At 40.6% G+C, this 22,708-nt stretch overlaps 1 protein-coding gene across 3 annotated transcripts in view; it reads right to left on the reverse strand.

The window, feature by feature from the left end:
* LONP2 (lon peptidase 2, peroxisomal) overlaps positions 1-22,708 on the reverse strand; it is a 98,539-nt gene that overhangs the window by 1,721 nt on the left and 74,110 nt on the right. For 2 of the 3 annotated variants that reach the window (XM_057711623.1, XM_057711622.1), the window contains 4 exons: positions 17,995-18,137; positions 9,634-9,841; positions 9,013-9,203; positions 5,584-6,009 (listed from right to left, as the gene is read on the reverse strand). In XM_057711623.1, the coding sequence (XP_057567606.1) occupies positions 5,788-6,009; positions 9,013-9,203; positions 9,634-9,841; positions 17,995-18,137 (764 nt within the window). In that variant the 3' untranslated portion in view covers positions 5,584-5,787. Of the gene's footprint in view, positions 1-5,583; positions 6,010-9,012; positions 9,204-9,633; positions 9,842-17,994; positions 18,138-22,708 lie in introns of those variants that run through there. The other variant, XM_057711624.1, reaches the window with a different exon arrangement.

Here is a 22,708-nt window from a genome sequence, read left to right on the forward strand (position 1 = left end):
AGGAGGCCAATTAGTTAAAATGCTGATCACTTTCCCCCTCCTTTTAACAACAAAAAAAAGGAGTTAGTATTTTATAGCCTAGTAGTTATGAACTATGAGCAGCCAGACTTCAGGGACGTGCCTATGCTAGCTATAACTCACTAATCAGCTGTGTGATCTTGGGCTCCAGTTTACTAGTGTGTAAAATGGGGTTAATTATGGTAGCTACCTCCAAGGGTTAGATGGGATTGGATACAAGTTACCTAGGACAGTGCTCTGCACATAAGCACCTAACAAGTATTAGCTGCTGTTATTATACCTGTAAGTAGCACCATATAGTTAACTGTTGCTAGTTACCCTGAAGCACCTAGCAAGATTCTGCAATTGCCTTCTGGTTGGCCAGAGATTAGTTTATTTTGTGTGGTTTTTATGGGTACCCTAAACATTCTGTCAGTTAAAAAATAATTTACCTCAACACCAATTCTGGATAACACAATTTACTTCTGTTAACCATTTTCAGGAAAGAAGGTTTTGTAGTTCTTTGCTACGTAAGCATTATTTTTTTGAATTGGTTATAACTTGTGCTTGTGTGGCCATTTTGGTGGTGAAAGGGAACAGGTCAAACACCAATGTATAAACAGGTCTGTTCCTATTAGCATGTGTGTTTAGAAAAGCAGTTTCTCCTCCTCATTTAATATGTTGAATATTTTTTGTGGAGGTATATATTTTGTATTTAAAATATTTTAAAATGTTTTTTGGATTATAAAAGCAATGTATTCAATATATAGATTTTGGCACACGATAGAGTCTGTAGTCTTATCCATTCACAGATGACTCCGAACATTTTCTTTTTTTCTAGTTCTTTATGTGTATTTACATGTACTTAACGTTTATTTTGAAATAATATAATTTGGGATCATGTAATTATGTAACTCCCTCACACCCCCACATGTAACATGATCATCTAAGCATTTCATCAGTTTAATAATCTTGGAAAAACTCATCTTGGGTAACTTTTGTGAAGGTTGACTATAATTTTAGCCAGATCCCCAATGTTGGATATTTGCATTATAATCAGTATCCTACTTTCTCCTATTGATGCTCCCACCCCTTCTGGTGTCTTGGTGTTATCTTTCAGGGGATTATATAGGGTAGGGGTAGGTGGTATTCTTTGTTCTTTTATGTTCTTAAACTTGAATTTATCCTGTTGAATTGAATCATGGACCAGTTAATGATTGTTGGGGAATTTCTGCTTTTGAGAGATTTTTATTATAATATGTATGACTTTTTAAAAGGCCAATTCTGCCAACTTTATTAAACTTAAGCGAATGGCTGTAGCTGTTTTGGCTCACCAAAAATCTTAGTTGTGTGTCCCCCTACCCCCAAGCTGAAGAGCTCTTTATATCCAGAACATCTGCAATGATGGAATTTTATTTCATTTAGATTCCTGAGTGGAAAAACTGGTAAGTAACCCAAATTAAAAAACAAAACACTGGATCAAACAAACATATCTGGGGGCCAGTCTGTGACTGGTACGTTCATTAGACTAGAGTAAGATTAGAACACATAGGGTGAATCAAGTGCATGTACGTTTTGAATGCACTGCTGGAACCTTAGTTATTCCCCTCCCCACCTACCCAGTGCGTATGTTCCAAACATAAAGGATGGTCTGGTGGCTTACTGCTTATGATCTTAAGCTAGTTGAGTCATTTACCAAAAGAAACTCAACATTTACCTAAAACCAGCATCATCCCCCAAATTCAAGCACCTCCTACAATGTAAAGTGTAGGCTGTAGGCTCTAACTGCCTGGGTTTTGAATTCTGACCCTCTACCTACTAACTTTGATTTAACTTTGTTGTAAGTTCCTCCTCTGTAAAGGCTGTAGTGGCGTCTACCTCATAAGGGAATGAGGATGGCTAAGTGTGCTGTAAAGCGCTTATCCTTACGCCTGGCACTGTAGCCTCACTGCTGGCTGAACCAGACATTAACCTTAAGAATTTTCTTTGAAAATAATTTACTTTTATTAGGCCTTTCTAAATTCTGAAAAGAAACAATGGTACGAAAGAATACTTGGTTTTGTAATAAAACCACATTTTGACAAGCTTCCACTGTCATGACAAGATTAGGATTTAGCCTAAAGGGTTTTAGTTCCTATTGCCTAGAAATGTACTGATACTATGTTAGAGTTGAACTTAATAAAAAATCTTTCATATTGAAATTTTTAAAATTAGGTCCAAGAATGTTAAACATTCCTTAGCTCACTGATAGTACAAACCATACCTAATATGTTCCAAATAAGTGAAATTTTCATAGCAAATAAAGCTTTTCCTAGATTAAAAAAACTTTTGATACAGCTGTTCTAAAACATTTCAATAGCCACTCAATGCATTTGCATATTGTGTCCCTTCAGATCCTTTTAGTATTTCCTTCCTGTTTTGGTGCTTTAAAAATTTTTTTAGTAACTAATTTTCACTGCAGTATCCACTAAATATTAAATCAAAAGAGGAGCACAGCATTGGATCATAAATCATCAAACTGGATGATGACTGTAGTTTTGCAGTCTTGACTTTTTAAGCTGCTGGATAAAATTTTCATATAGATGGGCACTCAAATACAACTCATTTTTGCCAAAATAATGTGCGCTTGAACATGTTACACCATTAAAAAAAATCTAATATTTAATATCATTAGAAAATATCTAATGTTTACATCTAATAGTCCCAGGCAAAACAGACTTTGGATTTGGAAGAAGAATTGGCAAAATTAACATTCTTTGTGGCTTATTGTCAAGTTCCCTTAATTATAGGAAGGTTTTTCTCATTTCAGTGGTCAATAAAAGGAAAATACAGTCAGCCCACTCTACCCTCAGCAGTTGGTTACCTCACAACATGGTAGGCTTTGGTAAGGTTTAAGTATGGACCAGTCACCGAGTACAGGGAGCTCTTGGTGGTAGACATCACTAGTCACTGTTCAGATGATGGGAATCAGAAACCTCTGCATTTCAAGCAGCCTCTACAACTCAGCACTGGAAATGGAAATGAATTTGCACCCCACTCTTCTTAGGAGGAGGAAGGATTTGCGCTATGACCAGAATGCAAAACTTGACTGATGTCAAGGGAAGAAAAGGGGAGAAGGAAATCTGTGTGTGTTTTACTCAGCACATGCACTTTTATACCTCCCTCCCCTTATTTAGAAAAATTACGGTATATTTAGTATCCTTTAAATGCACTCATATAGTCAGGAGACCTTAACTGTGGCCCCAGATTTGTAAACTGATAATGAACAGGATCACTCACTCTGATGGCATCTTCCACTGTGTTTGCATATAGGTGATTAAAAGCACTAAAGATCTCTGACATGGTTTGCGAGTAAGGTTCAAACAGAAGGGGCAGAGCCAAGTTAAAAACCTTTGTGCCTCATGAAGTACTCTTGATTTACCAAGGCACTTAAAGCTTTATATAGTTTTAATACTTGAAGAGTTCTTAAAGCCCATACATAAAAAGCATGGAGAGCACTGGTTAAATACACAGGTTCCCAAGCCTTCACCTTCTAGGTCTGCTGAACTGGAATTCAAGTTGGTAAGCAGTTCTCAAAAAACCCAGCTGACTGATACAAGGGGTCTTTGGGAAACACAAGCAGTGCTAGAAAAAAATACTCAGAATCATTAGTCATTAGGGAAATGCAAATCAAAACCATGAGATACTTCTTTACATTCAGGATGGCCATTATCAGCTGTGGTGGGAAGCAGGTGGTTCCTCAGGTATATTTCCAAAAGAATGAAAAATAGACTCAAAGAGAAAGTTGTACACTATGTTCACAGCACTACAGCCTAGAGGTAGAAGCAACAGATGAAGGAATAAAATGTGGCGTATGCAACAGTGGAGTATTATTCAGTCTTAAAGAAATGAGATTCTGATACATGCTGCAACATGGATAAACATGCTAAGTGGAATATGCCAGACACAACAGGGCAGATATTGTGTGATTCCACTTACATAAGGTGCTTAGAATAGGCAAATTCATAGAGACAAAGTAAAACAGTGGTTACCCAGGTCTCCAGGATGGAGGAATGGGCAGTTACTTTTTAATGGATACAGAGTTTCAGTTCAAGGTGATGAAAAAGTTTTGGATATAGCTAGTGGTGATGGTTGTGCATTAGTGTAATAAACAACCCTGAATTACACACTTTTAAGTTAAAATGGTAAATTATTTTGCCACAATTTTAAAAAAAAGTGAATAAAAAAGCTTAGACTTAAACCAGAAACAATGCTAGAGAAATGAAGGTTATACCGTTAATTTCATACAAGTTTTCTCAGCTCCTTTAGTAAGGAAAGGCATGCTCAAAGCCAGAGGGCACAGAAGATGCCCTACTGCCTACAGACCAGTACAAAGCTGCATGCTCAGGACTCCTGAGAAAAAATACAGATAGCTCCCCCTTTGTAAAGTGTGCTCTGTTGCTGCTGCTGGGTGGGACAGGGCAGCGCAATGTGGGCATGGGTTAGCACCCTCTGGCTGCTGAAAACTAATCACAGGTTCTCTTCCTACCTTGTAAGATGACTGAGCAGAAATAATAAAATCACAGTAGTGATAAGACAGTCAGTGGAATGTTTGCAAAGTTCCCGGTGCTCTGGCCATAGCCCCAGATCTGGACCTGTCCTCCCAGAACACATTCAGATTTTTACTACCACGCCTGAGCACAGCATTTGGGTACTTTGTATACCCCATTCTTAGCCAAGAAATTCCAAAGTATCTTTACATATCTGTTATATTTTGTAATATAAAATTCTGAAGTCCATTACTGGCTGGAATAATGATTAGAAATTGCTCAATGTCATTTTATGTTGCATTTTAACTGTATCTTCACAGTAACACTGATGAGTACAATTATTTGCATTTTAAAGGTAAGGAAAACTAAGAGAAAGTTCAAATGCTAGTAAGTAGAAGAGCCTAACTTCACAGTTATCCATATCCTGGACTGAGTCATAAGAGAGGCATGGAGAGTCTGCCAGAACTGGGAACTGGCACAGGCAAACAAGGAACAGGAAGGGAGGTGGCAGGCGTCAGGATACCAAGTGTAGGGACCATCCCAGGATAGATGGCCGCCTCCCTCTGGGAACTGGGCTTTTTTTCTGAGATGCCAGGCATTCAGGCCAGTATGTTTCTGTAATGTGTGCCAACACACGCCACTCTGCTACGTCCCTCAGCAAAGGAAGGGGCCTATATTGGGATGTGTAGACAGCATCATAGTTATCTTCACTTGAATATTTTCCACAAAGACTAATAGTTGGCTATATTTTCATCTTTGTTCAGTTCCCCTTCTGATTGCTTTCAGGAGCCAACAAGGTCTATGGGCGAATCTGCTAAGGTAATGAATGTTCTATACCAATGGTTCTTGACCTAGACCTTCAGAATTGCCTGCGTGACTTAGTAAAACAGATTGGGTCCCACCCCCAGAGTCTGATTCAGAAGGTCTGCTGGTGGGTTTTGAGAACTTACATTTCTAACAAGTTCTCAGGTAATACAGATGCTTCTGTTTGGAACCACAAAAGAACCACTGTTCCATAGCTTTCCAGGGACAGTAATGAGCCCATTCAAGACAAGAATTCAATTCTAATTTAATCGATTTATTAAATTAACATTTCTGTAATAAACACTAGCCACCACTTGAATGAGGTTTGTTTGTTACTGCTGCGATTATGTTCACAAATTTGGGACATTTGCCTACCCCTACTGGTGTGAGTAAAATCATCCTTTCAGTACCTTTTGGCACTTTATAACTTCAAATTCTGAGAAGCTGAGATCTGGACCTACAATTTGCTACTCAAGAGACCAGGTCTGGTGTTGACAGTAAAGCCACCATCAAAAGCTGCATTAAGAACTTCATCCAGGCAGCTTGCTGTGACAAAACTTAAATCCTGCCGGACATTGCCCGGGATTTCTTCAAGGTCTTTCTCATTCCTCTGCGGAATAATGACACGCTTCAGTCCCGCCCTGTGTGCTGCCAGCACTTTGTCTTTAATTCCACCCACCTGTACGGAGAGAAGAACCTTGTTAAGGCTGTGAGAGAAACTGTGACCCACCTTTCTCTTCTCTGCTGTTTTAAAATATCCAAGTCCTCATCCATTTTGTTACAGCATGAGCTAGGAAAGCCACTGAACAGATTAACAGTAAATTCTTTACATTTCAATTCGTATTATATTACATCCTTTTAATGGCAAATTCTAAGTTTTGGACAGGTATGAGCACTTCTGTCCGTGGTTCCCTTTTATGTTGTCAAGGTAAACATTTATATTCCTTTCTGTACTCAAAACGATCTTGTTTATAGGTTGATTCTGAAAAAGCATAACATTATTTTGACCATAAATACCATTCCTACAGAGCTTAGTTGTGTGCCAGGATTCTTTTCTTCTGTACAGGTTTAAAGCAATGACCTCTGTGCCACGTGATGAAGAAAACATCTAGGGTCTTGTGGTGGTTGTAAAATATGTCTAAAATGGTCCCTTCAGAAGGTGGAATCTAACTCCCCTCCCTTGAATGTGTGCCAGGCTTAGTGATTCACTTATAAGAGTGTGGTGGAAGTGATACTATATGACTTTCAAGGTTAAGTCACAGAAAAGAAGAGCTTCTGCCTGGATCTCTCGCCCCGGAGGTAGCTCAGGTAGCCCAGGTGTCTGAGGTCACCCCAGCAGCCTAGGGAGAAGCCCTGAAGTGAGGACCTGGGGCCTCCTGCCAACCAGGACCAATCTGTAGTCATGTGAGTGAACCATGATGGAAGCAGATGCCCCCACCGCAGTCAACCTTCAGATGACTGTCACGGGGCTGGTATCCTGACTACATGATGAGAGACTCCGGGCCAGAAGGGCCCAACTAAGCCTCTCAAGAATTCCTGCCTCACAGAAACTAAGAATAGTAACTGTTGTTTTGGGGGTGGTGTGTATGAAGCAACAGATAATAAATACAGCCCTCAGTAACATCACCCAGAACATGCCATCCCTGGAGGCAGCCCTCGGAAGCCCTCTCCCACTGAGGCACAAAGACCGGCTGGGCTCTAGGCCTTTCTGCATGGCTGCCATCCTACCGCACTGTCACTGTCTTTCCAGGCTTTTTTTTTATGCTGTTGAACTACACTTTCAACATACCTTCTTCAGAAGGAGTGTGAGATAAACTGATTCCCTGCACGCATGGACATGTCTACTGCGCACTCACATCTGACTGACAGTAAGGCTGTGTATACAAGACTTGATTTAAGCACATTTTCCCTCAGAATCTTGAAGGTGCTGTATATCTAGTGTCACGGATGAGAAGGCTTTTTCCTCAGTGATCTGAAACGTCAGGATGATGCAATCCTTTTTCCCAGTTGGAATAGGCCCTTTCAACCTGAACACAGCTTTAAATTCTAGGAAATGCTCCATTATTTCCTTGACAATTTGTTCTATCCCATTTTCTCTGCTGGATGTTTAGTTAGACATGTCAGATTGTTTTTTCTATTATTTTTTTCTGAATAGTTCATTGACCAACTCCTAAATCCAAGAAACAAAATCCATTGTTTTCAATCCAAGAGCTTTGTCTTATCCTCTGTTCTTGAATTGCTTTCTCCAGCCTTAGCAGGTCTTTCTCTTAAATGCTGCTGCTTTTCTCCTTGTCTCACATAACAGTTTAAAACTGAAGCCTTACTCAGAGCTGTTGTGGCTTCTCTGCTTGGGGTGGGGAAGTCTTTACCTGGGTGGGATCTGCTCTGAGTGCAGGGGGACCTCGTGGAAGAGCTGTTTGTTCTATGAAGATTTCAACAAATCCCCCAGTTTTTGTTTCTCATCCCCTTCCTTTTCTCCTGGTCTGAACCTTCTGACTCTGAGCCAGTGCTTTTCACCAGATTCCTGCTGGGAAGACTGTCTCTACCTCCAATTCTATTACATCAGCTGGGACACTTCTATCTTCTAGAAGCTGGCTGAACTATATCAGCTGATGGCTCCCCACTCATTTTTGACTGTTAGAATTTATTCCCTTTGTTCCTCACTTACCTTACCATTTTGAACCAGGAAACTAAAGAGTTTATGGTCAGTAAAGCACTTGCCCATTTCCTTTTAACAGTACAGCTAGTATTAACCACTACTGTCACTAGAAATGCAATAGTTCCAGGGTAAGGTGAAGACAAGAGATTGACAGTTCTTTTGAGTACAGATGTATAGTTATATCATCATAAATACGGTTTAGAATATGACTTTCTGGTTGAATTAAATTTAAAAAATCAGGGAACTGAGAGCATTTTTAGTGATCTTAATTGGTGATTCTATGACCTACTTTCACCATTAACTCATAAAAAATAAAGGCATTCTCAGGGTAAAGAACGTTCCTTTTTTCTCATTTTGCTATTGGACCTGCCAAAACTTTATTGTAGACTGTACTGCTAACTAATGACTTAAACTTCTAAATGATCTCTCAAGTTCTATGCATTTTTCAGTGTTTTTATAAGTAGTTACAATAAAGCCTCATATGTACTGAACTTTTTCAAAATTTAGCTATTAGGCATGGTTAGTCTTTACTACAATTTCCATATTATACTACCTCTTTTCTATAAGTTTTTCTATCAATCTATCAATTACAATAATCTAAGTTATCTATATAGGAGGACAGGAGGTTTCATAGGAATTTCAAAAGGTGAGAATTGGGCTTAAAGTTTAAAAATAGCTACCATCCTATTTTACACATATGGTATATGTTTAACAATTCATTAACTAGAACAAAGCCTCAAATCTTCACCCAAACAGCTGATATTTCTGGTGACCAGACTAATATTCTTTTTCATCAGCAAGTCTTTTTTAGCAGAAGTGAAAACATGGGGAAAACTGTCAGTTTTTCCTTTATTTGATCAAAATTTAAAAATCTGAATTACAGATATAAAAATTTAATGTGTTTAAAACTAAGCTATTCATAGGAAGAAGGCAAACCACTATCAGATTTTAAAATACCATTAATAAAAATTTTAATAAATTAAAAAATTTAAAAACCATATAAATAGGTTTCTTCATACTTACTGGAAGAACAAGACCTCGCAGTGTGATTTCACCAGTCATGGCTACGTCTGAACGCACCAGCCGCCCACTAAAAAGTGAGGCGAGACAGGTTGCTATGGTAACTCCAGCAGATGGTCCATCTTTTGTGACAGCTCCAGCTGGGAAGTGCAGATGGATGTCTGTGTTCTCAAGAAGATCAAAACTTCCAGAAGCTTTAAAAAAGGAAAAAAGGATTTTGAGGTAGAAAAATTAAACCTGTTTTCTTTTTCTCTGAAAAAAGAAAATCACAGAGATAAAAATGAATGTTTTGGGTAAATAAATCCTTCAAAATATTAATGGGCAGTATAAGTAAAGTGGGGGTCTGGAAGAACAGCTTCATTCTATTCCAAGTAGAAGGAAAAACAAAACAAACCCTTGGAATCAGTTTCCAGCTCAGGTTCCAGTCAAAGAGTCCTCAACTGGGAACTAGAATTTCCATGGGAGTTCAAGAGCAAAGGTCTGTGCTTTAAGGTGTACCTGATCATTTAAAGCTCCTCTTCATCTCTGTCTCAGAACTGTGGGAGGCCTCCTGGGTCATGATCCCAAGGCTCTTCTTTGCCCACAGCTGCACTCCCCGACCCTGACCCACGGTGGGCTACTCACCATTGGTCAGATGGTATTTCTTGGCATTGCTGCGGAGCCAGCTGATAGCGAGGTGGGCAGACTCCTTCATGACGTTCCCCAGCTGGCCGGTCAGAGTTAATTGGCCTTCGCCATCCATCCGACTGGCCTCCACGAACATGATTTCCCCGCCTAAGGGAGTCCAAGCTAAACCGATTGCCACTCCTGGTTGACTTAAACGCTCAGACACCTTAAGAGAAAGAAGGAAAATGATCAGTAAGGTCAACAAGAGCCAAATTCTTTTCAGGCTGACCTAATCTCAAGGGTTGGCTCTTCCTCGAAGGGCGTAAGCTTAAGCTGCACCTCAAAGTAGTTGTTATCGCACATGGTTTGGAGTCACATAGGGCTTTTTTGCCAAAAGATAAACTGGCATTTATCAGAAACAATTTTACCTTAAAGTACGTGTGAATACCTTCGATTCCAAGCACCACATCTAGTTACACATGCCCTAAGTTTCAAGGAACAAATGCAATCGTTTCATCTATCTCAATATTTTTGTTAGGCTGCATATTTAAACACTTCAGCACCAACCTTCATTTTAGGCAATCATGAATTTGCTTCCAGAAGTAGAAACCCTCTTTTTAACATACTATTGAGAAGTGTTAGCTCCAGAGGCCAAGCGTGAAGCCCCTGGATCTTACTTCTCCGCTACTCATCTTCACTTTCTCTTCACTGCTGCAGAGACACTACAAAATGCTGCTTCATGACGTCTGGGACCCTTTCTATGTAGCCGGAGGCCCACTGTGCTGCCTCACTGCCATTTTAAACTGCTTGTTTCACTCACTAGAGATTACAAGCCAGAGGTTAACACATCCAAGTTATGAAAACATATGAAGTTGAAAAACAGTCATGTTAACGTCTTCTGTACACTCTGAGCCTCCAAATTTCTTATCCTGTAGAAGTTATCCATGTCAGAGGAACTGGGCACAACATGTCAACCCAGCACTAATGCAAACATGAGATTTTTCCACTGAGAGGTGACTTTCTCACTAAGGAGCAGCAGCGTCTATAGCCTGAGTTTCTGGTTAAAGGGCTGGGTGGCTGATGCTTAGTCCTCTTCCAAGGGGCTTAGATGCTGAGAATCCTGATTTTAAATGGATGTGTGACATCCACTGAAGCTACTGGGCATCCACTGAAGGTATTTTTTAGTAGTAAACATAAAAGTTTTTAAAGTTGGTTTCATACTTAAAAATTTAATTTTATGTTTAATGATAAGAGACTGGGAAGGCCAGGCTGCAGTGCTAGCTGAGCTGACACTGTGCACCATGTACTTCACTTTCTCTCAGCTTTGCATTTGCCCTGTTTTGTATCTACTTGAGGAGAAAGATGCAAAAGATCAATATGCGGAAGATCAGTACTACTTAAGGAAAACGCAGACACAACCATTTATAACAGTGTTCACAAGGCTTTTTCTTGCTAATATAAAATGAATTCTCTATACGTGAATGACATCTAATTTGGGTGGGAACTTGCCAGGGGTTCCTGTTTTTGCCGTGTGCCTCTTTTCTAGGGCTGCCTGAACCAGTTCTAAAGAATTATCCTCGATATAGTGAATCCTGTGCTAATTTAACAGAAAAAGCCATATGGCACAACTTTGTTAGCTATAACATGAACAATCCCCTCCCCCCCTTTATTTCTTACAGCTAAATCCTCAAAACTCATTTTGTCATAATAATACCAAAAATGCTCCCAAAGAATCAGGTGTAAGATTCATGTTGATCACCACCTTCATTCAAGAAACCAAGCCAGTTTCCAACACTCTCCATCTGCTGGAGAGTCGTGCTGCTCTTGGTAGAAGTAACTGGTACCTTGTTCACTGAAAGGACAGGGGTGGGGGTGGGGGGTAGATAAGTACACATGACCAAACCAAAACCATCCAGGCTCGTAATCACTTTATTCTAACTTGATGGTATCTGTTCTAATATTAACCTGAAGATGGGACCAGTGACAAATCCGTGTAACTCAACAACAACATACACGGGTGGGAAAACTGACGGCAGGAGTTACTATCAAACCCAGAGTCTCGTGATCAGGTTAATAGCAGTTATCTAAGAAGTAAAGAATCTGTAATTCTTAGACTTGGAGTCAAATTTTTCAAAGCCATGTGTTCTGAAATTGTAACAATTCGCTAACAACGAAGCACCCAGTTTCTACGTATTCTTCCCCGAGAAATATTGAGAGTGCAAGTAAATATAAACTTAAAAGAAGAAAAATGCTCTTTCCTGCTCCTGAATGCAGTTTACCAGCCATCTTAAACCCTTTATATAGAACAATCTGTATTTTACAGACTTTCCTAACAAGTGATTCAACACAATAATTTCAAAACTACGTTTACCAGTACTTTCCTACCAGTTTCTAATTCCATTACTGGTTTGTGGAATCATCAACTATATTAGTCAAGTCAAGCTTAGGCTTGACTCTTAGAATGTTTTTCCCTCTAAGTGTCAAAGAGGAACATGAGAATCTCAAGTTCACTTATGTCATTCAATTTCCCTTGAAACTGGTGCTTCAGTTTCCTTTATCTGTTAACTAAATATTGTTCAAAGATATGGTCAGTTTCTTCTGTAATAATTCTATCAATCATGTAAACATGCAGATTGCAGAAGTGTTCAAAATATTTAATGAAGAACCTAATTAATAACAGGATATGTCTTATAAAGTATGGTTGCATTCTTAATACTTCATTGATAGCAGTGTTTAAGGAGCATTTGAGCATCTAATCATTGCTGATTTCACACTGTTCCTTCCTCCTGATTAACTTAAAGCAGTGAAATTTAGTGATATTTGCCTGAAATAGTAAATACGTACAACTCTTTGTGACCCTTCCAAGCCTAGACCAACACCTGCCGTTTTAATACCCTGTTATTTACTACTGCAGCCATCAGAGGGATTAAGAATTTTACCTTCATCCAATGGTGCTTTACCAGCAATGGGAGCCAGGCCCCACCACAGATCATAGGGATATCAAGTGAAAACCTCGGGGCAGTGACAGACTACCTACCTAACCACATCAGATAAGGGCTGCTTATCCCCCAGCACACGGAGTGCAACAAGACGATCTAGCCAGTGCCTGCATCTACAGAGTCCTGCAGAGGCAAGGGTCCATGTCTGGGGAGTTGGGACAGGTGTCACAGGAGAGACTGAGCAGTCTTAAAGTCTGCTGGGCAGAAAAAGGCCAGGAAGCCTTTTCACAGCAGAGAGGCCAGTGTGTGCCAAGGACTCGAGACAGAAATAATATTGTGGGCCTTCTCTCCAGGGACCAGCATGGTGCCTCGCAAAACCTGAGCTGTCAGATGGCTGAGGTATGTGTTCAGGTTCGTGCCACAGTGACGTTTACATCACACGCTGGTTTCTTTTATAGCTCATACAGCCCTTTTTATGCTCCTGCCAGGGCTGTCACCACAGCAGCTCTCTATCTGCCAGCTTCTTTAAAGTCTTTGTAGGAACATGTGATTTTTCTAGCTGTAGATTTGTTTTGGCAGCGTTTCCCTTGGAGGGGTGCTGGGGTCAGCCACTGTCACCTCACACAGCCCTGGTCTGGCCCAACACGGGCGCTACTAAGAGCCGGCTGCTTTCAGATCCTTCCACTAAGGCCTTTCCTTGGCACAACCCACTGGTCGTAGGCCAGGGTGAGTGCAGCATCGGTGCTGTCTTAACAGGGGCGTGGGGCACAGCAGGTCTGAATGGAGAGGGATGCAGAAGGAATTTACTACCATGACTCTTCAGGGCACTTCGTTAGTGTTTATACACTTTGCCCATTTCTAGCACCTGATTTTGTCTGAAAGGCAAGCACGCTGATGGAATCTCCTGGAATTCACCTCTGGATGCATTCTATTTAGGATGCTTTTTAAAATCTTTATATCTAGTCTCTTCTTCCCGTCATTACTATTTTTTTCTAAGGGCAGTAACCTTTGGATAAGGACTTTTCATACACCACTGAGGTTTTCATACTCAGGAATACTCAGGTGACATGTTCTCAGGATTAGCAAACTGGACAAAACATAAACTCATGGCTTGGATGACTGGTTTTCTGAGGCTGAAAATCAAATTTACCCTGGAAAGACTAGAGTTTATGTGTTCTTCTGATTGTGTCACTACATTTGCAATCTGTGAGATTAAGACTGTTACCCCAGAGATACATAGGAACTCTTTATGCTGGCTTTTTTTGGGGGGGAGGGGGAGAGTTCAACTGCAGGATTGTATTATATTCATATAATGTATCTAGTATGTATAAATATTATACACACGAACACACATGTGTATCTAATAATGTGGAAGCTTCTCCTGGCTTCACCAGGATGAAAATAAAAATTATAAGATTCTCATCTCCCCTCAAAGAGGTTCATGTAATCAATAAAAGTAATTGCACCCAAGTTTATCATTATTAATGGCAATCTCATAACTGGCCAGATCAAATAGGATTCAATAGCTGCACCCTTCCTAAACCCTCCACGCCCGGATCCGGGCCTGCCTTTGAGGCAGTGTTCCGAGAAGCAGTCAGGAAGCATGAAGTCTAGGCTGCCTCAGCACCGCACCGGCACCTACCCCACCCTCTCCCACTCTCTCTCATAATGCAGGGAGATCTTTTATTTTTTTAAAATGGGTTTAACTGATCTTGTTTCTTTCAGAAACTTTCTTGTATTTGAAAAGGTGACTTATGATACTGTTCCTAAATTTGGAATCTAGACAAACTTTCAGGAACTCATTTTTAAACCTGTTGAGAGAATTCTAAAGGGATACAACACTAGTAAAAATGTGCCTTCTTATCTTTCTTCCTTACTGTTAGTTTGCTAGGTCAGTAATATTTTTGGTACTAATGTATTTTCGCAGACTCATCTTCAATGAAAAGTAAAGCACAGTAAGGGATGGTATAGGTTATTAAGGCAAATATAAAATTAGGATTATAATGAAAATAATAAGGAATTTACTTTTGTGACTGAGTCCAGGTCTATTTGTTTTTAGGGTATGTGGTGGTTGCAAGAACTACTATTTGTTCATTTTTTTAAGCATGTACCAGGCACTATGGTGGGTGCTTTATATACATTAACTCACCAAATTCTAAAAACTTTCTAAAAACCTGCATATAATTACCCCCGTGCACTGGATGATGCCAGTACAGTCAAGGAGGCGGGTTCATCACGGTGAGTGACAGGCCTCTTCCTCCTCCCACTAATCCCCGCTTATGGCAGTGGGCTTCCCATCTTCATTCTATGCTCACTACCTTCTATATTGGAAACCACTCTTCTTTCTCCTGACCGTCCTGAGTCCCGCCATCATCCTTCAGCGAGTACCTAAGACTCATGCACCTGGCTTCTCCGTCTCTAAACACCCCCTTAACTCCAAAAGCAAGCTCCTCACCCTCACTCAGCCACCCTCTTCCCAGTCCTCATTGCCAACAGAAGCCACACGACCTCTGAAATCTGAATTTAACCACGCCCTTCCCTGACCACAAGTTTCTTATCCTTCTAGCTCACCTGTACTCAGGACAGTCAATTCTCTCCCCTTCACGTTTTACACCAGCTCTGTCCCAGCTTCACCGCTCTCCTTGTGCACTCATACACCTTTGTTCCAGCATTACCATCTTTTCCTTGTAAATCAGTCAACACTCTCGGCCCTTTCTGCATCATACCCCGCCACAGGGGATCCTGCTCACACACCACCTCACACTGGGGCCCCCATCCCACCGCACTTCCCCAAAGACTCTGCTCCTATGGTACCACCCCTCTCTCCAGCAACCTCAGTCTGACCCTCTCTACTGGACTATTCTGATCAGCGAACAGGCTGCCATTTGCATCCACTCTCCCTTTGACCTCCAGCCTCCCTTCCAGCCACCTCGCTTCTCTGCAGTTGTTCACAGCCAAACTTCTGAAAGCGCTGCCTGCAAACTACCTCTACTTCCCCACCTTCCATTCCCTCTTCAACATACTCCCACCACTCCCCGTGAACCCACTCTGTCAAGGTCACCCACAGCCTCCATGCTGTCAAGTCTAGTACACAGACAGCAAACACATCTGCACGTTCCCCCTTCTTGAGACAGTTTCCTCCTTTATTTTCGTGGCAGCACAATACCCTTGTTTTGCTCTTGCCTGACTCCCTTTTCCTGCTTAGTTTCTCTCTGTCTGTTTTGAGGGCTCCTTTCCCCCTGTGTGACCCTAAGTGTTCAGGGCCTGTTCCTAGTCTCCCTGCTCTTTACTCCATATCCTTCCTCCTTTGGTGATCTCGACAGTCCCAGGACTTTAAAAATCCTCTATTCTCTAGCAACTCTATAATTTATATCTCCCACTCCAAAACAGAGGACTGTAGTTGGTGAGAATGGAAATGAAAATCTGAGGCTGAGCAGATATGCGTTTTTGTTAAACTGCTATACTTCAAGCAATTCTCTTTTAGCAGGAAAGCGCAGGAATTAGCTTGGCTGCAGGGTATTGCAGGAGAGTAGAATACTGGAGTAGAACTCAAGAATACTGGACTTGAGTTGGCTGATCTGCGTTTAAAGACTGGCTTCACTAACTGCACAGTCACTAATGTGAATTTGCATGATTCATTTCATCTCCTTAAGCTCTTTCCTTGTATGTAAAATGGACGACTCCACACAGTGATGGCCCTTGAGCACAATAAAGAAATGTTCCATCAATCTTAATTTCATAGATGCAAAAACTGAGGCAGAGGGTGGTTAAATAATTTGGGGCTGATGGTCACTGGACCACTAGAGATAGAGACAGAAACCCCCGGCACCAGGGTAAATTGTTTCAACTGTGGAAAAAAATGAACAAAATGTCCCAAACTCCCTTCTATTTTAAGATGCTATTTAGAGAAGGGAAAATGGCTACTGGACTCACGTGGGTGGAAGTATTCATACGTAATAGCTCAGATGCTACAAGGAAAATAACATAGTTTTTGCAATGATATCAAACAGAGCTGTTAAGCAGTGTTAATAAAATTTTTCTTTTCTGTCCTTTGGCTCTTTCTCTGCCAAAGCTCCAAGAATGTCAGCAATGCTCCCAAACCTAACAGGAGCAGACATGGCTGGGAGAGAAGGGTCTATGCAACAGGAATATGTATCCATCATTTGTTTTTATTAACTGCTCTGGTGTAAATTCCTAAAGAATGGCTGGTATGTACTGTTCTGGAAAGCTAAGAGAAAAAAGCCTGCCGGACCTGCAGGGGCAGAGCCTGTTTCCATTGTCACTCACCAAATTACTGGGCTCACTCAGAACAGGAAAGCAGCTTTGGCCCACTTTCTCAACCAAGACAAGTTTTGCTACACTTCTTTCAACACTTCAAAATTTAAATCCAAAGTAACTTAAGAATTCAAATAACCAAAATATTGCTTCTAATTCTATTGTTTAGGACCAGATTTACTGCCAAGAGTAAATGTGTTCTATTCTTGTAGCTGAGAGCTTTGTAGAGGCTCATTAGTTAAATGACCAGCTCAGAGTTTAAAAAGATAAACAAGATGGGTTTGGGGACTATTTCTCCTCTTCTCAGTTTTAAGACTTGAGGAAAATCATATTTACTGGTAGTAAATGCTGGATGGAGAGATTACCTTCTGCATAATTTACCAGATACATCTTCTGAAAATTTTTCTTCCTTTACACAGAAAAGGCTTCTGAGGAAAGACGCTAATAAGTTCAGTAGTAAAATACATAGTTTTTCTGGTAACTGCCCCATGAAAGCTCATATAAGCATCCCATAAAATATATCACAACACCGCAGCAGTCACAGCTTCAAACACTTATTTCCATCCAGCTGCCTTGATTCAGTCCTGCTCCAAAGTCTTTATGTCTCGCTATTCTGCTATGAGGGACAGTTACGAGAAAGATGGAAATAGGGCTGGACTTGCACATGGGTTTAGCCCGAAAGGAACTAGTTATAACAATGACAGAACAGATCCTGAAAGACACAACCTGGTCTGCACTAGAGCAGCCTGAAGCTAAAGCCAGGCGGACACCTTCAGGTACTCTGTACTAGGTGGTTCCCTGCCTTCTCCTCACAAGCCTTTGGTAGCACAAAGGAATCCTTAATTAAAGCACATACAATAGGAATACAGAATTTCTAAGGAGAAAAGTCAGAGAAAGTCAGAGACACTGTTCTTAAAATGGAATTGGATGCAAAGAATAAGATCAGACTGGGTTTTCAAAAGAGAATCTGGCCAGGGTCTCTGGGGCTCTGCAAAAGCCATATTATCATATTAAGCACCAAAATTTAATGCCATAGAGAAAACGGGTTTCCAACCTTAAGACAAAATTCAGCCCCCCCAAATACCAAAATCTATTTCTCCCCCAACTTAGTAGGGAAGCAACAGAGTAAATTGGTGGGTATCAGCAAAGAAATGAGAATGCTCACCTCCATTTCATACATCGGGGGCCCAAGGATGTCTTTCAGAGCATGGAAGTCAATCAAAATCGGCATTTCGGGTGGTAGGGCCAAGTCAGTAGTGTCACTGGTAGATTCGGGTTTGGCATCTTCTAAGATGTGTTCTCTGCAACCTAAGAGAGAAAAATTTATTTAAGAATTCTCAGAGATCTGCAGGTATGAAAATTCATTAGCAGTAAATACCAAACAGAAGCTCAGTGGACTGCCAGCTGTTCAGCTGCCTTTGCACATTTATTACGGCACAAAAATTCACCTTGTGTATCTGTGGAATGCAACAGAAGGATGAGTCTTTCAAGAGCCCCTTGTGGGTGACACAATGCATTTCCTCGTTCATTTACTTTCCCTTGTCTGTCCTCCACCTCCCTCCATAGAGTGTAAGCCCCAGCAGGGCAGCAACCTTGCCTGTCTTCTTTTCAGCCATTATATTAAGCCAAGAGCAATGCCTGGCACTATTCAACGGATGGCCTTTAGAGACCAAATACTCAAGGGTCAGATGCAATAGATTACCTTGTACAATTCTCTGTGAAATCAACACAACTCAAACTGTTCAATTCCCTCTTCAGAGGAGTTCCATCGAGTGTCCCATTTCCCGACAAGCAACGGGAACTTGGAAACGACGGAATCCACAGAAGCACTGCCTCTTGTGTAAACACAGCTCATCTCCAAGGTTATTATTTTCCAATAAAAACAAATATAACTGTCTGTGCCAGGATAAGAGAATATGAGGCCTGGCTTGTAATGCCTATAATCATGGACTATTTCCTTTACCTGCCTAAGAGCCCTGGCTGCTGACATCTTGTCGAAGGACTGACTCATTCTGGTTGAGATCAGACATACAGGGGACAGGAGCCAATTGCCCTATCAGACGACTTTTTCTACTGGTCTTTGTAATTCCAATTTGAGTAAAGAAAAATGTTACTTAAGTCTATAGCCAGAACCCTAACATGAGTAGAAGTTTAAAACTGTAGGAAATATCTGGCTCTATTCATCTTCATTCCCTGCTTTTCTTTTCTTTTAGTTTTGCCATAATTCTTCTATATCTTATACTCTCTTACAAAGTATTCTAAAATATTTTTCTTTTATTACTTTCTTTACATACACCCTTCCTTCGGGAAATGATTGCTGTATATATTAATATACAACACACAGTAATTATAAAGTCACCTAAATGTTGTACAGCCATATATATTTATTCTAGTTTTGCTATGATTCTTCTATTCTGATATCTCATGAAGTTAAAAGAACTGTTTTTCACTAACTCCTTTCTTTTCAAAAGTGATTCCTGAATATGTTTAATAATATTAGACCTTAATTTTAGACTCCAATGATAACTGGACACATCCTGGGATGTCCTCAAATGATCCCCCTGTCTCATGACCTTGATGTGACCTTCGGGGGAAGGGCTCTCTTGGTCTACTCTCCTGCTGGGCCCTACGGGGCTCCTCTTCAAGACTGAATCATGAGTGAAAACAGACAACAGCTCAGACTTTCTGCCACTTGCTGGCTATTTGACTTTATGCAAAGCATTAAACCTCTCACTACCTCTCTCTGCAGGATTCTTGTGAAAATTAAAGAGAAAGCCCTTTGTAGACTGCAAAGTGTAATGCACGCACTGAATCCTAAGTGTGGGTCTTGAGTTATATATAATCTTGTAGTCATACCTCTGTAATGTCACTTGATCTTTCAAAGTTTGGCTCAACCAGATTCTAGGAAGTCTTCCCTGATCTTTCCAACTTCTTATAGCACTTACTTACCTGTTTCACAAAATCAAGCAATTCCTAGGTTACTCAGTCACAAGTGGGAGATTTTCTGCCTGCTGCTCGGTCTGCAGCAACATCAATGACCAAGGGTGGGGAGGCACTTAAACCCCACCAGTTTAGCTACACGTAGGTCTCAGAGCCAAACACAAAGCAGGTATCATTGCTTAATTAAAATTAATGCACAGGGGAAAAAAAAGCAGTACTGTCTAAGGTTACTGTACACTGAAAATGAAGAGCTCCGAAACTCTAGCCGATGCATAGACGAGGCTGCAAGTTTCTTTAGCCTGTTGTGTGTTGTGACAGGCTTTTCTGAGATCTAATTACTGTTGCCAGCCTGGAATTCACTATCACGGGAGGAAGTGAAGCTGGATGGGTGAAAGCCAATCCACAATTATGTAATCAATGCTTTGGGACATCCCAACGCTTTCCAAGTGGAGTAGTGAATTCAGTGCTTTGCGTACCCTGAGGTTGGGTGTGGGGAGAGCTACTTCTAATGCAACTAGACCTTACAATGGGAAAGACGGCCATTCACTCCAGGCTCTAGGCACAGCAGCTAGGTGATAAAAAAAAATGCAATAAACTTAGAACTAATCTGTGCTTCAAAATGTTCCATCGTGGAACACAAGCCTAGAGAACGAAAGTGCAAGTCAAGAAAATGGTGCCAGCAAATCAGGAAAGACAGGCTGGCACTGGATTTCAAGAACCATCCACTGCACCTTGGGTAACGCAAAGTGAGAGTAAGGGCATGCTGGATTTTCACGCTTTGATTCCTCATTAAACATCATCTCACCAACATGCCACTCAAGGAATGAGGCCCAGGTTAGAGCGGAACCCTGGGTCCTCACACAAGCTTTCAGTACTCAGCTCTAGTGCCACATTCTCCCTCATCAGAAGGGATCGGCACCAAGAGAAGATAGTGGCAGTCCCTGGGACTCCTTACTGGTCTTGCTCCAGATTGTCACATTCACACCAGACAGACTTTTTAAGGCAACGCAAGCAACAATAAAAACAGTTCAATCTCCCTACAGAACATGGACTCTGTCCCACAAATCCTTTCTGTTGGAACTGCACAGTTACCTTTCTTCTTCTATGCCCTTATCTTAAGCTAAAACAGTGGTTCTTAACAAATGCGTGACAGTCACATGAAAAAATGATTATTTCACCAAGAAGCAATGAAGTTTAAATTATAAAAGAAAGATACATTTTCTAGTTACCAAATTAAAGTACCAGTAAAGAAGTTTAAGAAATGACAAAGATCCATGTTAAAGAGAGTGGAGAGATCTTCTCAAGTACAGAAATATAAATTGATTCATTCTTTCTGGAAAGCCATTTGTCAATATATTGAACATTCATAATCTCCTAAACATTCATAATCTCACACCCAGTGATTCTATTGGGTTGGTCGAAAAGCTCCTCCAGTTTTTAAGTAAAAATAAAAGACACATTTTTCATTTTCACCAAGAATTTTATTGAACAACATATTTACCCTTTTGTTCCACTACCTTCTGCCATTTTTCAGGCAACTTCATAACTCCATCTTCCCAAAATATTTTATCTTTCTGAGCAAAGAACTGTTCCAGGTGCTTTTTATAGTCTTCCAGGGAATTGAAGTTTTTTCCATTAAGAGAATTTTGTAAGGACCGAAAAAAATGGAAATTCAAAGGTGCAATATCTGGTGAATACGACGGATGAATCAGAACTTCCTAGCCAAGCTGTAACAGGTTTTGCCAAAGAAACATACGGTCTTGCGTTATCCTGATGAAAGACTATGCATTTTCTGTTGACTAATTCCGGACACTTTTCATCAAGTGCTGCTTTCAGTTGGTCTAACTGGGAGCAGTACTTGTTGGAATTAATCGTTTGGTTTTCTGGAAGGAGCTCATCACAGAGGACTCCCTTCCAATCCCACCACATACACAGCATCACCTTCTTTGGGTGAAGACCGGCCTTTGGTGTGGTTGGTAGTGGTTCATTTCGATCTCTTCCGTTCCACTTTTATTGTATAGTACCCACTTTTCATCACCTGTCACAATTTGCTTTAAAAAGGGAACTTTTTGTTACATCTAAGTAGAGAATCCCACGCAGAAATACAGTCAAGTTTTTTTCCGCTCCGCTTAACTTATGTGGAACCCAAACATCAAAGCGATGAACATAACCCAGCTGGTGCAAGTGATTCTCCACACTTGATGTGGATATTTTGAGTATGTCGGCTATCTCCCACGTGGTATAACGTTGATTGTTCTCAATGAATGTCTTGATTTGTTCGCTGTCCACTTCAACTGCTCTTCCCAACCGTGGAGCATCGTCCAGTGAGAAATCTCTAGCACGAAACTTCGCAAACCACTTTTGACCCGTTCAATCAGTCGCAGCACCTTCTCCATACACTGCGCAAATCTCTTTTTGTGTTTCAGTTGTGTTTTTACCTTTCTTGAAATAATAAAGCATAATATGCTGAAAATGTTGTTTTTCTTCCATCTTCAATATTAAAATGGCTACACAAAAATTCACCAATTTTGGTAAGTTTTTTTTTTAATGCACACTGATATGACAGCTGTCATATACAATCTAATAAAACTGTTTCAAATGAAGTTAAAGCCAACTAAGCGCTACTAGAGCCATCTTACAGAAAAAGCCAAAAGAACTTTTTTGGCCAGTCCAATATTTTGAAGGAACCTATCCTTAAGGGCATAACCAAAAGTTTAGACAAATGTTTAGACAACAAATATACTCACTGCAGCACTATCTGTAACAGCAAAAATTAGATCCAATATAAATACATAACATTAGGAACATGGTTAAGTAAACTGTGGTACAGTCACGCATCTAATAAAACACTACACAGTCACTAAAACTGTTTCCTAAGTGCTTTTAAGTGATGCAAGAAAATGTATATGAGAATGAATGAAATGATACAGTCCAAAATG

The sequence above is a fragment of the Hippopotamus amphibius genome, chromosome 16 (assembly GCF_030028045.1).
Source record: "Hippopotamus amphibius kiboko isolate mHipAmp2 chromosome 16, mHipAmp2.hap2, whole genome shotgun sequence".
Classification (NCBI taxonomy): Eukaryota; Metazoa; Chordata; class Mammalia; order Artiodactyla; family Hippopotamidae; genus Hippopotamus; species Hippopotamus amphibius.